Below are 15038 nucleotides of genomic sequence, written 5' to 3' on the forward strand. Positions count from 1 at the left end.
GCAACTGCCTTCTGAAGATGAACATTTATTTTACTGCAGGACTGAGGCTGGACGCATCTGCTTCTCTCCTAATAAATCACCGCTGTCGGGCAGAAACCTGGCATCTCCATGTGTCAACTTTTTATGGTTTTTCGTAAAATTAATGCCCTACATGAAGAGTGCCTCATAAATACTTAAATAGCCGGTGTACAAGGTCACAACAACGCGTTACTGTACATTTGAGTTTGCAGAGCTGCTATTTTGCCTGTTTGTTAAAGTTAAAGTCTGGTTAAAACTCAATCTGCAGGTTTTATTAATATTGAACCAATGAGAAAAGTATTAACAAGAGCTTGTGACTAATTAACTACATTAGATCTATTGGACCACGGATTATTTTTAACGGTTTTGGATATACAAGGTTTAGAAGAAATGTATAAAACTACCTACAGTACAGTACAGTACAGTACAGTACAGTACAGTCACACACACACACACACACACACACACACACACACACACACACACACACACACACACACACACACACACACACACACACACACACACACACACACACACACACACACACACACACACACACATGAAATGCTTAAAATAGTCTTTTAAGCTGACAACTAAAAGGTTGGCTTTTTAAATTAACTTTTCTACAAAGGGAATCAATTTCATCCATATTCACATACACTACAATCTAACAGCAGACTTTGGCCTTTCAACAACGGCCACAATGTTTAGAAAAGGTGCACAATAAATGATCATGACAAGAGGAAACATGCCATAAACAAGGAAAGAGGCGTTACCTTTGCATTTCATTTTGTCCACTCCACTCCACGCAGCTTTTCAGCCAAGTTAAAGAGACCTGCACACCCTGCCTTTGGTGGCCTACCGTACATCAACCACTTAAGCCCTATTTACAAAAAAGAAACCAGTCTGCAAGCTAAACAAATGCCAAAAATAGCTACTCCACTCCAGGTCTAAAGTTGTTAAATTACTCTTATCTTTCCCTCTACTGTCATTCACTGTCTCTCTGATGCTCTCAAACCAAGTGTTGTTGCATAAAAAAACAACGTCGACACACCTGTCTCAGTGTCCCCACCCTGTCACCGGCAGAGTACAGTTGGGGAGTGTCTATGAGTGGTGACACATAGCCTTAAGCTGAAAAGCTGCATTGTTTTGCCTCAAATATTCAAAGCCTGCTACCTCAAGGCAGAGCACACATAACTCTTAACACCTTCTTGCCTTGTACTAGCAAACCAGTTACCATACCACAGATTATCTCTGTGCTATTTAATGTAAGGACCACTTAAACCCTATGTAATGTATTGGTCCCCATTTGGGCCTTACCCTGCTTTCCCTCTACACCAGTGGTTCCCAAACTGTGGTGCGTGCACCCCTTGTGGTGTGTGGGCGCCTTCTAGGGGGTGCGCGACATGAAAAGTCTAATGGTGGCGCTATGGTTTTATTTTAAATACATTAACATATTATGCCAATATATGGCAAGTAATGCAGAATATAGCCTATGCTGCATAATTATATTATGCCATATTCAGGTTCATATATGTGGATTAAAAAGGAAATATATGTCTCTATGCTTATGCAATTTATATTTCCATAAATTCCATGTGGGGGGTGCATCAGCTAGGTCGGGGGGTAACAGGGGGTGCACGGCCAAAAAGTTTGGGAACCGCTGCTCTACACCAAATGACAGTAGCTGACAAGAGCAGATCTACAAGCTCACATCTGCATGAATGGTTGCTAGATGTAAAGGAGGGGAGCCTGGGGACTGGGGAGGGGGGGCATTTGACATTTGAAGATTTTAACCTATAATGATTATGTCCAAATGAAAGTGCTTAAAGAGGAACAGCTAGGCAGAAGGAAAAAAATGAAGAAGTCAAGGTTAAACTGAAATATCAGCATATCTTATCAACATTATTTGACTTTGTCTTGAGCCCGCTCCTGAGCCATTGTCTCAAACCTTGCAGGCAGAAGGAAACACCCTGACTAAATGTTTATTTCTTCCTAATGTGCAGCCGTAGGTGCACATAAAGCCAGCTCTAGAGTGAAACTTTATAAAGTATATAAACAGTGTCACACTCCTCTGAGCTGTGAGAACCCAACCACACACACTGGTCATTCCCACGCTGCATGCATGGGTCTGCTTTGGAAAGGAAACCCAAACACTAACACAAACACAAGTGTCCATAGAAGTTCACTTTTACGCTCTAGATATACAACAAATTGGATCTGAGTTGGCCACTGGACTTGGAGCGCTATTTTCTGTCTACTACACCAAATCTTAACAAAAGCATCAGTGTCAACACTGAACAGGAGAATCCAGTCCAAACTTCAAAGGACAGCATGATTGAGAAACACAACAAAACTCACCCAACTGCCTGAGAGACACGATCCCACTGGCACAGAATGTCTGAGCATCCACGTTCTGGGAGTGAGTGAGTGAGTGAGTGAGTGAGTGAGTGAGTGAGTGAGTGGGAGAGAGAGAGTGTGTGTGTGTGTGTGTGTGTGTGTGTGTGTGTGTGTGTGTGTGTGTGTGTGTGTGTGTGTGTGTGTGTGTGTGTGTGTGTGTGTGTGAGTGTGCGTACGTAGTCCCAGAGGAGCGCTAGAAATGGGAAGTTTAGTGGTTGCACGAGATCTTCCCAGGCAGGCTATGCATCATGAGTGACTCAGTCAGTGTATGGACCAACAGACTCCTCCTCTCTCTCTCTCTCTCTCTCTCTGCCTCTGTTCTCACTCTCTCTCGCTCTCCCTCCCTTTCTCTCTCATGCATGCGCGAGCGCGCACATGCACGCACGCACACACACACACGCACACCTTAAAAGACAACCACTGTATAAATAGATATTCTATTTTGGGCTGATGGTCCCCCACAATAAATAAATAAAATAAACAATCTCCATATGAAGTACAGATACTCTGTGTACTCGGGGAGAAGAATTGAGATAAATGTAAGGCAAATAATTTAGTACCAACAGAGGGATAAGAAGAATCAGTGATGTCATCAAGACATATTTGATCTATAAAGCACTCATCCAAAATAAGTTAAAAAGTGCTTCATATGAAACTAAAGAATTCATCCGAAGAAACAATCAAAGAATAACGATGTACAGTATACAGCTCTCCCTTTGTCAGTGACCAAGAATGCGGAACGCTTCTTAAAATCACATTTAGAGCGAGGGCATGTTTCTACTCCATGTGATTGGCTCCTGCACCACCAATAAAACTACTGATAAACATTTCGTCGCTGTCAGGTGGAAACCTTGTATGTCCAAAATGGTCACTTTTCAGAACACTGTGTCCGGGTAGCTCAGTCGGTAGAGCTCTCGCCTTTGGACCACAAGTTCATGGGTTCGATCCCGGGCACCGCCAACTCAGCGAGTGAGTAGCACGGCTTGGTGCAGCAAGTCGTGCGGAAAGGACTGGGAGCTGATGGTAGATGTAGGCGCTCCACCTCAGCAGTCCACCTCCCAGGGGTCTAGCCGAGCGCATTGTAACGGGGTGTTACCGGCTGATACAGCCAATAAGCCACTCCCCGACCTACTTCTTCAGGAAAACAATCTCTTGATAATACGATGAAAACATTGACTCCGTTTGTCAGGGATGTTCAGTTTCATTTGGATCAAATGTAAACAAAGGTGAAATCTAAAGCATCAACGTGAAAACAGTGTTTATGTGCTGGACCGTTTTCCTAACCAACGAGAATCACTACTACTTAATTGTACACCCACACCCACTCAACCCAACAAACTCCACCCGCCTATGGTAGGCATTGTGTGGTTCCTGAAATGTGTTTGATTGTAGTGACTTTTTTTTTTTTTTGCAGATATAGTTTCATAGTTTGGTTTTGTAGGATTTTGTAGGACTTTTTGTATTGATATTGTGGTATATTGTAAATTATGTGTTTGATGTATTCAATGTATTCCCACGCACACACTTTGAGTGGCAGGCACACCCACGCTTCCACTCAGATACTGTACGTGCTGCCTCCACATACTGCCCAGGGACAGTGTCCCTGGGCAGTATATGCAGCACAGCTAATGATTAGCACATCATGAACTCTATGCATCCATGCACTCACCAGCACCACACTACATGACATGACATCATACACACACACGTAAGTACCGCAATGGAAATAAGCCGTCAGCTTTGCTGGGTCATCCTATAGATTATGGTGGGTCAGATGTGTGTTACATCATGTGACATATGTTTTATTTCATGATCAATATAAGATCAATCAATCAAATGAACATATGGTGCGTGCAACACTAGCTCCCCACTGACCTGCACACCCAGTCGGGGTGACTGCATGGGAACATGCTCATTAACCACTTTCAAACTGTCGTCCCTATTTTGGATGAGACTTGTTGTTCAATGTTTTTTTTTTAACCCATTTTGGGCGGGAACCCCTTTTGGGGGGTTTAGCTATTGAAAAATAGTTAAAATGTGCCTCAAATCTTTCAGAAAATTGTCATGATTTTGAAAACGTTTTTTTTAATTTCGACGTTAGGCCTTAAACAACCGAAATCGCCAATCTACAATGCACTGTGAGCTTGTAAGTATATGGGTGAACGCAGTCTAATGATGAATAGTGGTGAAATGAACAGGCTGAACACAGATGCAGACAACAGAGGGGAAGACAATATGAAGATGATGAGGAAGGAAGCTGGTACGAGCTGGAGAGAGAGTGTGTGAAAGGGCGAGAGAGAAGATTTGGTAATATATCGTCACAATCATTTTCAGCTTTACTTTCACTTTAACCATGCTTTATAGCCTACTTTGGCTTTTCAAAAATAGCAAATACACAAGCTCACTTTGTGCCATGTTATGAGCTTGTAGAGATGCCATTTAAAAAAAATCGTCAGCAAACATTTTAGCTACTGGAGGTCCCTGGCACAAAACATTTTTTCTTTTTAGATGGGGGTCCACGGCCAATATAAATTTGGGGGTCCATGGCACAAAAAGGTTTGAGAATCACTGACTCTAAACCACATTCAAGCCTTTAAGCATTAGTCTTGAAAAGACAGACAAGCCCTTTAAGCATTACTCTAACAGGTGAATAGACAGAAGACAACTAGAGAGGGGAAAGTCCAGGTTGTCTGACTGCTATAGGCGTGCCTAGTGTACAGAGCGCCTCGCATCACCTGGCCGCTCAATGATTAACAAACAGCACGGTATCCCCCTGAAGCTTTGCTCACTTTGACTCCACACACACAGTACATCAAACAGAAACGAAGCCCAAAGCTTATAATCTGTTATTTCCCCATAATTATTCTATCAGTACGCCTCCTCAGACTCGTTCCTTGTGCAAACATTCAAGGCACGCAAACAAACAAGACAACAAGCTCCAACCATACAATAACCTAAACGTAGCTGTTTGTTATTTCTCTAAACAGAACGCCACAGCAAGGGCAATTCTTTTTCATGGTAAACTAAGGGTCTTCTCAAAGCAAAAGTAGTAATTTCTGTTCTTTTTGTTACCTTTTGAAGAAGTCCGTGAGGGGAACTGAGAGCTGCGAGACTCCATGGCTGTGTGCAGTGAACATCAAACATCGATGTCTAACCATACCTAAAATAGCAGATCTAAAAGTTCACCACACGCTGGAGCGTGATGCCTTGTGAGATTGTATTGTAGTTCTGCTATCCTGGGCTCGCGACACCATTGCGCAACCACATCAACTTGATGTGGTTCTTACTGTATACTGCTGCACTTAAAACACGCACACATCAGGAAGCCATTGTTCTAACGGCCAAATGGACGTCATATATAAATGAGAGAGGTATGCCTGTTCCACTTGCCGACACACAGCAAAACTGAGTATGCAGTAAATTATATTTTTGTTTGTTAAAATAATTGTTAAATAGTTATATATTCTGATATAGAGCTATTATATCACTGACAACACCTGTTGACTTTAAGAGTGTTAAATGGAATGATCTTGTTGTGTACATCCTTGCATGTAGGGTAAAGGTGGTGAAATTCCCCCGGACACAGTGAGAAGCAGTGCTGCTGTGTACCTGATAGTAACCTACGTTTTACTGACATGAATATAAACATACCACTGAGACAGAGCGCTGTCAATTCACACCTTGGTGCAAATATAGCACCTTATTGCATATTTCAAGCTAGCTGTATCTTACTGTACACATGCGTCACACAGAAAAGCACACAGACGTGTCTGTTTTTCGTTCTTAAACATTATTATTCGCACTCAGCTCCAACATAGCACTCTTTCTAACACGTTGAGTCTGTTGATCTTATTGTCATTGTTATTTACTAGCGTTGATACAATATGTTTCATCTTTTATGTGCAAATTAAGCATTTTGACTAGAATGCATGGCCTACATATTACGGTCTGAAAAAATATAATCTACACTCTCTGAGCCCTGAGGGCTGCTTTCATGTTATTAAATAATGCATTGGATTTAAATATCACAATGATAATATTAGCAAAGGTAGAGTGTGTTGTGTGACCACTGACCACAAACGGAGTGACAGGTCACCGTAAGGCCTGGTGGGGCATTAGAGTGACAGGTCACCTTAAGGCCTGGTGGGGCATTAGAGTGACAGGTCAACATAAGGCCTGGTGGGGCATTAGAGGGACAGGTCACCTTAAGGCCTGGTGGGGCATTACAGTGACAGGTCACCGTAAGGCCTGGTGGGGCATTAGAGTGACAGGTCACCATAAGGCCTGGTGGGGCATTAGAGGGACAGGTCACCTTAAGGCCTGGTGGGGCATTAGAGTGACAGGTCACCTTAAGGCCTGGTGGGGCATTAGAGGGACAGGTCACCTTAAGGCCTGGTGGGGCATTAGAGTGACAGATCACCTTAAGGCCTGGTGGGGCATTAGAGTGACAGGTCACCTTAAGGCCTGGTGGGGCATTAGAGTGACAGGTCACCATAAGGCCTGGTGGGGCATTAGAGTGACAGGTCACCTTAAGGCCTGGTGGGGCATTAGAGGGACAGATCAACATAAGGCCTGGTGGGGCATTAGAGGGACAGATCACTGTAAGGCCTGGTGGGGCATTAGAGTGACAGGTCACCTTAAGGCCTGGTGGGGCATTAGAGTGACAGGTCACCGTAAGGCCTGGTGGGGCATTAGAGTGACAGGTCACCTTAAGGCCTGGTGGGGCATTAGAGTGACAGGTCACCGTAAGGCCTGGTGGGGCATTAGAGGGACAGGTCACCTTAAGGCCTGGTGGGGCATTAGAGTGACAGGTCACCTTAAGGCCTGGTGGGGCATTAGAGTGACAGGTCACCTTAAGGCCTGGTGGGGCATTAGAGGGACAGGTCACCATAAGGCCTGGTGGGGCATTAGAGGGACAGGTCACCTTAAGGCCTGGTGGGGCATTAGAGTGACAGGTCACCTTAAGGCCTGGTGGGGCATTAGAGGGACAGGTCACCTTAAGGCCTGGTGGGGCATTAGAGTGACAGGTCACCTTAAGGCCTGGTGGGGCATTAGAGTGACAGGTCACCATAAGGCCTGGTGGGGCATTAGAGTGACAGGTCACCTTAAGGCCTGGTGGGGCATTAGAGGGACAGATCAACATAAGGCCTGGTGGGGCATTAGAGGGACAGATCACTGTAAGGCCTGGTGGGGCATTAGAGTGACAGGTCACCTTAAGGCCTGGTGGGGCATTAGAGTGACAGGTCACCGTAAGGCCTGGTGGGGCATTAGAGTGACAGGTCACCTTAAGGCCTGGTGGGGCATTAGAGTGACAGGTCACTGTAAGGCCTGGTGGGGCATTAGAGTGACAGGTCACCTTAAGGCCTGGTGGGGCATTAGAGGGACAGGTCACCTTAAGGCCTGGTGGGGCATTAGAGTGACAGGTCACCTTAAGGCCTGGTGGGGCATTAGAGGGACAGGTCACCTTAAGGCCTGGTGGGGCATCATTAGCCATTTGGTGTTGAACCAGCCAGCCTTTATTCAGATCAACCCCGACTCATCCACTATTCCAAGATTATACCCAACAATCTGTTCTGTCAGGAGACATGGGGTGGGCCGAGGACAGGACAGAGACAGACAAGACGGAAGGGGGAGTCGGAGTGAAATTAAAAGAGAGAGACAGAGAGAGAGAGAGAGAGACAGGGAGAGAGATAGAGAGAGAGAGAGAGAGAGAGAGAGAGAGAGAGAGAGAGAGAGAGAGAGAGAGAGACAGACAGACAGAGAGAGACAGACTGCAGCCACACTACACACACACACACACACACACACACACACACACACACACACACACACACACACACACAGACCTTGCAGAATTGTTACGCAAGTAACTTGATAAGAGAAAAGGCTGAGAAAAGATGGGGTGGTCCTTAAAAGGATGTACGTATACACGGCTAAAAGTTCACAATGATAGTGCACAATGCAAGTTGTGAGCTTGTAGGTAATTTCGCAATTTTGCAGACAGACAGACAGACAGACAGACAGACACTGATGAACAGTTCATAAATAATCTCAATTGAGCTCTGAGAGCGAACCTCACAGGTTAAGTTTCAGACAAAGCCCCAGTGTTTTGCAGTGTAAATAAATGGAAACCACAGTGGAAGCATTGGAGGTGGAGGTGAGTGGAGGCGACAGCGCCTACCTGTGGAATGTTGGATCTTCACAGCAACACAGGCCTCCTCGTCAGCACTGGTCACCTGGAAACAGCTGGCCTTGCCTTTCTTCTCTGCAAGCACACAAACACACAAGACCAACACCCCATTTTATACCGATGGAAAAGTATGTTTTTCACACTTTTAGATCATATCCATGCCATGGTCATAATTATTGTAGATAAGAAATGTGTGAATCCTTATGTCAAAAGTCCCTAAAAATCTTAATCTTTACTTCCTGTCAAACAAAAATGTACTAACCCTGATTACCTGTATAATTCACATTACATGTGCTTAATATTCCTCCAACACACAGCTGATTATCATTATGGAGACACTGTTGCACTGACTATCCCATTTAAGATGCTGCATTACATGCATTACATACAAATGTTGTCATTTTAAACTTAAACAGTACATCAAAAAATATATATATTTGAGGTGAACAATAGGAAGTGCAGTGATGCAAGCGTGCTTTGTCACTGCCTCTCTGCCTCGCGAGTTCGGACACAAGACAGCGTAGTTTAGATCCCATAACCCGAGGGTCAGCTGAAACCCAACCAGCTGTACCTACTACTGTTTTACTGTGAAATATAAAAGGCATTGCAGCTGGACAAGAATACACAATCTACAAGCTTGCACCACCACCGCAAGCTTGTGGATATTATATAGCCTATAATGATATGCCCAAAATAGGAAGGCCATGTTTAAAGTGAGAAAAGAAAAGAAAAGAAAAGAAAAGAAAAGAAAAGAAAAGAAAAATAACTAACAATAGCTACATTTAATAAATCACTGTTTTAATCATGTTTTTGTTTATAAAATAAAAGCAGCTTCTTGCAGCCCTTAGAGATTGTAGATTGTCATTTTTCAGACTGTGATATGTAGGCCATGCATTCTAAATACTCTCTCAACACAAATGTTCAATATGCACAGAAAACGATGAAAGAGAACTTATTGTATCAATGCTAGTGAACAAAACAATGAGAGTGACATCAGAGAGAAATGACAGAGCACTACGTTGAAGCTGCAAACAAGTGTAAATAATGATGTTTCAAAGAAAGACGGACACGCTCAGCATGACCTCTTGATTGAGGGGAGCAACCAATGGCTGTGTGTGTGTGTGTGTGTGTGTGTGTGTGTGTGTGTGTGTGTGTGTGTGTGTGTGTGTGTGTGTGTGCGTGCGTGCGTGCGTGCGTGTGCGTGCGTGTGTGTGTGTGTATGTACTAGTATACTTGTGAGGGCCATACGTCCCACTGGAATAGCAGAATTTGAGCAATAGACATTTTGACATTTTGAGGACAATTTAGCTGGTCCTCAAAAGAGAAATGGTGATTAATGAATAAACATGATTTTAGAATTAGTCTTACAATTAGGAAGGATTAGTTAGGGTAGGGTTAGACATTAGGAGGTTAGGTTTAGGAGTTCGGGTTTTGCCTGATTTATACTTGGTTGCGTTCCGGTGTCGTGTACAGAAAATAGACGATCGCAAGCTCACAACTTGTGAGCTTGCTTGGGTTGTGAGTTTTTTCCATCTATTTTCCGCTTTAGGGACAGGGTTAAAAATGGCAAAAAGATGTATAAGAAATGATGATGTCCTCACAAGTATAGTAATATAAACATCTGAGTATGCATGCATGCAGGAGTGTGTGTGTGTGTGTGTGTGTGTGTGTGTGTGTGTGTGTGTGTGTGTGTGTGTGTGTGTGTGTGTGTGTGTGTGTGTGTGTGTGTGTGTGTGTGTGTGTGTGTGTGTGCAACAGCAGGCATGCCTGTCATGAGGTATCCAGATGGTGGGTAGAGAAAACCCTGCTTTAATCCCTGTGCCAGGATATTATACCCCCCCCCATTGAACACACACACACACACACACACACACACACACACACACACACACACACACACACACACACACACACACCTCAAAAAGGACGGATATATTAAATGAATCTATCATGGTTAAAATGGAGTTTGCGTAGCAGCTAAAATGAATATCAAATATCTAATTACTGAATCAAGCAACTTAAAAACTGTCTGGGGTGTTCAAGTAGATGATAAAAAATTATCTGTCTGTGCATATCTCTCTCTCTCTCTCTCTCTCTCTCTCTAATTGGAACACAGGTTATTCCTCCCCCCCCCCCCCCCCCCCAACACACCCCAGCTTGTCTTGAAAAGCAACACAGTTGGACATACAGTTTTCCACCATACAGTGACGATATACAAAGCATCCTAGCAGGCACTTGGACATGCACGTACTCTACAAGCACATTAAGTCGACAGTCAGTGACCTTATAGTCCACAGCGAGGTCATGTGATCTACTGTGCCTTTTGTTTCTCCATGTGGGGGACGTGTCACCATGGCAGCCTTAAAGCACACCCACACTGAAAGGAGGAAATGACATGTATTCATTACATCATGGCATCAATACCAGGCCCCCAGAAGCCCTGGTGAAACGGTGAAGCTGACCCTACTGGCCAAAGCCTGAAACTGCAGGCGGGCGAAATACATGCAGGAGCAAGAGGGCTCGTGGCAGCTGGGGTTTAACACAGAAGCCAGTAAGCCCTTTTCAATGTTTGAATAAAATTACTCCCAATGTTATGTCATACCTGCCTATCTAATCCTGTCCTGTCGGACAGAGTGTATGTTACATTATGGAAGTTATGTGTTTCTTTTTTTCTTTTTTTAATCCAAAATGAGTTAATAGCACAGGCAGACTCTTCACATACTAGAGCATGTCTGAAATAAATGTCAGAGTTGAATTGTAAATAATGTGAAAAAAATGCTTAAACATGTACAGTAGCTACAGTAGGTGTAATGTTAGAGACCACAGAAGCCATGATTCCCTGCTTTCACATGACATGACAAAGCGAAAATTAAAACATTTTTAATGACTTAGCCTCGGTCAGAACTTAAGCGTTCACATATGTACAAGTGGTCAGATGGGGACCATGAGATGGGTGGGCCCTGATCCAGAACAGATTGGGAACATCTGGTTTAAAGAAATCACCAGATACAGTAGCATACAGAAGGGAAACTGAACATTTCCCAGAATGCTTTGCTGAAGAGGGGGAGACTGTTGGTTTCTTGACCCCAAACTTCCTTTTCCTGTCCGTATAAACTTCCTGTTTTTCACTTCCACCAACTTGGGGAATGAATTCTTTGCATAACAACACTGTGACCCAAACTGTGACACAGACATACGCACCCACCCACCCCCGATAACCCACCCACACAGACACACGCACGTGTGACACACACACACACACACACACACTTCTTGAATATAAATTGAAACTATGTGGGTTTAATAAAGAGCCACATCGTTCAATGGCTGCCATTCAGTTTAACCCCCTAGTGGCCAAAGACGTAATCTGCGTATTAAATCAATAAATCCCTCGTGGCCAGAGACGTAATTGGCGTAATAGACGTACTGCCCTGTCAGTACGTCTTATTATAACAAAATAATGGAACTTTTAGACATTTTTAAAACCGGCCGAAATCCGCGCGATCATGCACTATCGTGCACGCGCGCCATCTCTATGTGACTCGCGGCAAAAAATTTGACATTTTGGGATGTTCCTGGCTGTTTTTGGGCTTAATTTGACTAAGTTATGAAAAAGCTAATATTAGCTTAGCAATCCAGAGTACAGACAGCCAAGCTATCTGCTCAGGGTGAAACTACCACAGGATGTTTACGTCCGTTGACCAGGAAGTGATTTCGCCAGATTTGACTCTTTTGTCAAAATCAGCATAATGGTGCGTTCCCACCATCTGGTGGAAATTCTGGGTATTACAGTGAAAGTGAAAAGTGATCTATATTATTTAGACCGCGGATCTTTCTTTTTGCATTAAAATGACAAATTAAGAACTGGGGCTTTGGCCAGCATTGGCCAGCTTAGGCGACTTTTTGAATGGCAATCGAAAAATGTGAGATATGACCACAATGTCACGAAATGTCTCATTTTAAAGCTCCAAGTCTCTAGTTTAGAATGAATTATGATTCTAGCACGTTCCATCGTTTACTTATAAGCATTTTAGTAGACCTTGGTTTTAGTGAAAAGTGAAACCAAGGTGTACTAAAGTGCTTATAAGTAAACGATGGAACAAGCTAGAATCATAATTCTTTTTTCGGTGTAAACTATAGACTTGGAGCTTTAAAATGAGACATTTCGTGACATTGTGGTCATATCTCACATTTTTTGATTGCCATTCAAAAAGTCGCCAAATCTGGCCCAATGCACAATAAGATGATATTAAATATAGGCATGAGAGGGTTTTTAATGCCAGTCTGAGGCAATGACAAGCTGACTCCGCGTAACAATGCCGACTAACTGCTTAAGCCCCGGCCTAGGGCTACTTTGGAAAAGAGTTGACAAAATCCTCTTTTACGGCAAAAATCTTTTCAAATGGGTGTCCGTGGCCACAAACAAAACTATTTGAGAGTATTTGGCATGAAAACGTTTGATAACCACTGTTGAGTATTGTCAAAGAATCAACCTCACAGTAATTGAGCAAGTTGGAATGATTATATTTTATGAATGAATGAATAAAACTAGCACAGTAAGCTATTGTCTCTGATGAGTGGAAACCTCATATGTCAAAAACAGCAAATTCAAAAACAGCAAAAGTAGCAGATCTACAAGCTCAAAACGCTGAGCTTGTGGTTCTGCTACTTTTGATGCTTTAGCGTAATGCTGAGGTATAAGTTTATGACAAAAAGTTCAAATAATGTATAGAAGAGGTTTCTGCCCGTCAAGAACGTTATGAATGCTATGCAGGTCTATTAGTGTCGGTTTAGTGCACTTTTAACAAAAATATTTTGCCAAGTCTATGGACTTTTAATGTTTGTTTAGGGCCCTGATTAAGACATGAGACATCAAATGGCCAATATAATTACATCTTGTGACTAGTTTCGTTTTATACAATGTCTTGTAACGTAAATTGGCAGTCAATCTGCCAGCTTGTAGCAGCCACAGTGGCCGGCCCTCACTTCACACAAGTGTGATTTCACATTATTTATTTAATGGTAAACCGTTTCTATACATCTGTATGTAGGATTAGGTGGAGTTCATCCAAGTTCATCCACGCTGCTTTTAAGCAGGTATTCACTGTGTGAAAGATGAGCCTCAGAGCTCATGTGTGAAGATCAGGTCATGTTTTGTTTTGTTTACAGTAATCTCTGCTCCTCAAAAGCACTGAAGCATAACCTCTCTGCTAGCCATGACACACTTCACTGATCAGTGGAGATGAGAGCTGTAGTGATTGTGTGAGCGTGTGTGTGCGTGTGAGAGAGAGAGAGAGATTGAGAGAGAAGACAGACAGACAATGTGCATTCTGAGAATGTGTGTTAATTTGTGTTTACCTTTAGCTTCCTCATTAGCAACAATAAATGCAGTGGGTCTATTGGCTTAGGCACCACATGACATCACCTGCCTCTGTGATCATCAATCACCACTAAATAGTGTCAATAATTCTCCCATTCTCTGCATCCCTGCAGCCATTTTCTGCCAGGCAAATTGGCTCGCATCTCCCACAACAAATGGACCCGTAAGGGAAGTTGAATTACACTGGGGACTGCAGGCAGCCACTCCTGGCATAATGATTTTGGGAATCTCGTTAATCCATTCATGCGCGTCACTAATTAGATGGAGGTATTTGGCTATTTGCGTATTTTGTGAAGTGACACAGTTTGAGCTTATAGATACAGGCTTTAGTTCCGACACTATTATTGGTCCAACAGTCATTAGACAGACAACCTATACCTCAAACCCTAACCTAACCATAACCGCAAGCACAGGAGAAGCACATGTTCGCTAGTCCGACCGTTGTTCCCGCATGTCGGACTAATGCTCGGAATTACCATTGGATCCTACTTTTGCTATTTTTGAATTTTAATCCTGAAAAGTAACAGTTTTGGACATAATGAGCTTTCCACCCGACAGATGATTTATTATATTACATAACACAGGCCTGGCCCAGATAATATGACAAGGTGTAGGTATGCATGTTGTAAGTAAGTAAGTAAGTACATTTTATTTATAGAGCACTTTTCGAAACAAGGTTACAAAGTGCTGAACAGTGACACAATATAAAACAATCAGGTTAAAACAAACATAGTAGTAAAATAATGGAAGAAATACATATATACATGTTCAGATTTATAGTTTGCTCCGGTTTTCTTTGTTAGTTTTAACATTAACCGGGCTGTCTAGTCCCTCTGAAAGGGATGCAGCTTTACACAGGGTCTAATGTCTCTACTCGAATCTCAGGCCATTCGCAACCTAAATAACATAACTCATTTGTATTTTATATATATTTATTATGATTTCATAAGCATACATTTGACACAACGAGTTTAGCCTTTAGATCGGGATAGTGATTATAGCCCTTGTTCAGGCCTTTGATTAGTTAGTAACCATTTGTAGATTAGT

The 15038-nt window shown here is 43.0% G+C and overlaps 1 protein-coding gene across 2 annotated transcripts in view; it reads right to left on the reverse strand.

The window, feature by feature from the left end:
* The window catches only part of LOC310857808 (FYVE, RhoGEF and PH domain-containing protein 4-like), a 104530-nt gene that overhangs the window by 42815 nt on the left and 46677 nt on the right, over nucleotides 1–15038 (reverse strand). For both annotated transcript variants that reach the window (XM_083763717.1, XM_083763718.1), the window contains exon 2: nucleotides 8603–8686. In XM_083763717.1, coding sequence (XP_083619843.1) covers nucleotides 8603–8686 — 84 coding nt within the window. The remainder of the gene's footprint in view (nucleotides 1–8602; nucleotides 8687–15038) is intronic.

The sequence above is a fragment of the Protomyctophum parallelum genome, assembly GCF_964188405.1.
Source record: "Protomyctophum parallelum genome assembly, chromosome: 4".
NCBI classification, from domain to species: Eukaryota; Metazoa; Chordata; class Actinopteri; order Myctophiformes; family Myctophidae; genus Protomyctophum; species Protomyctophum parallelum.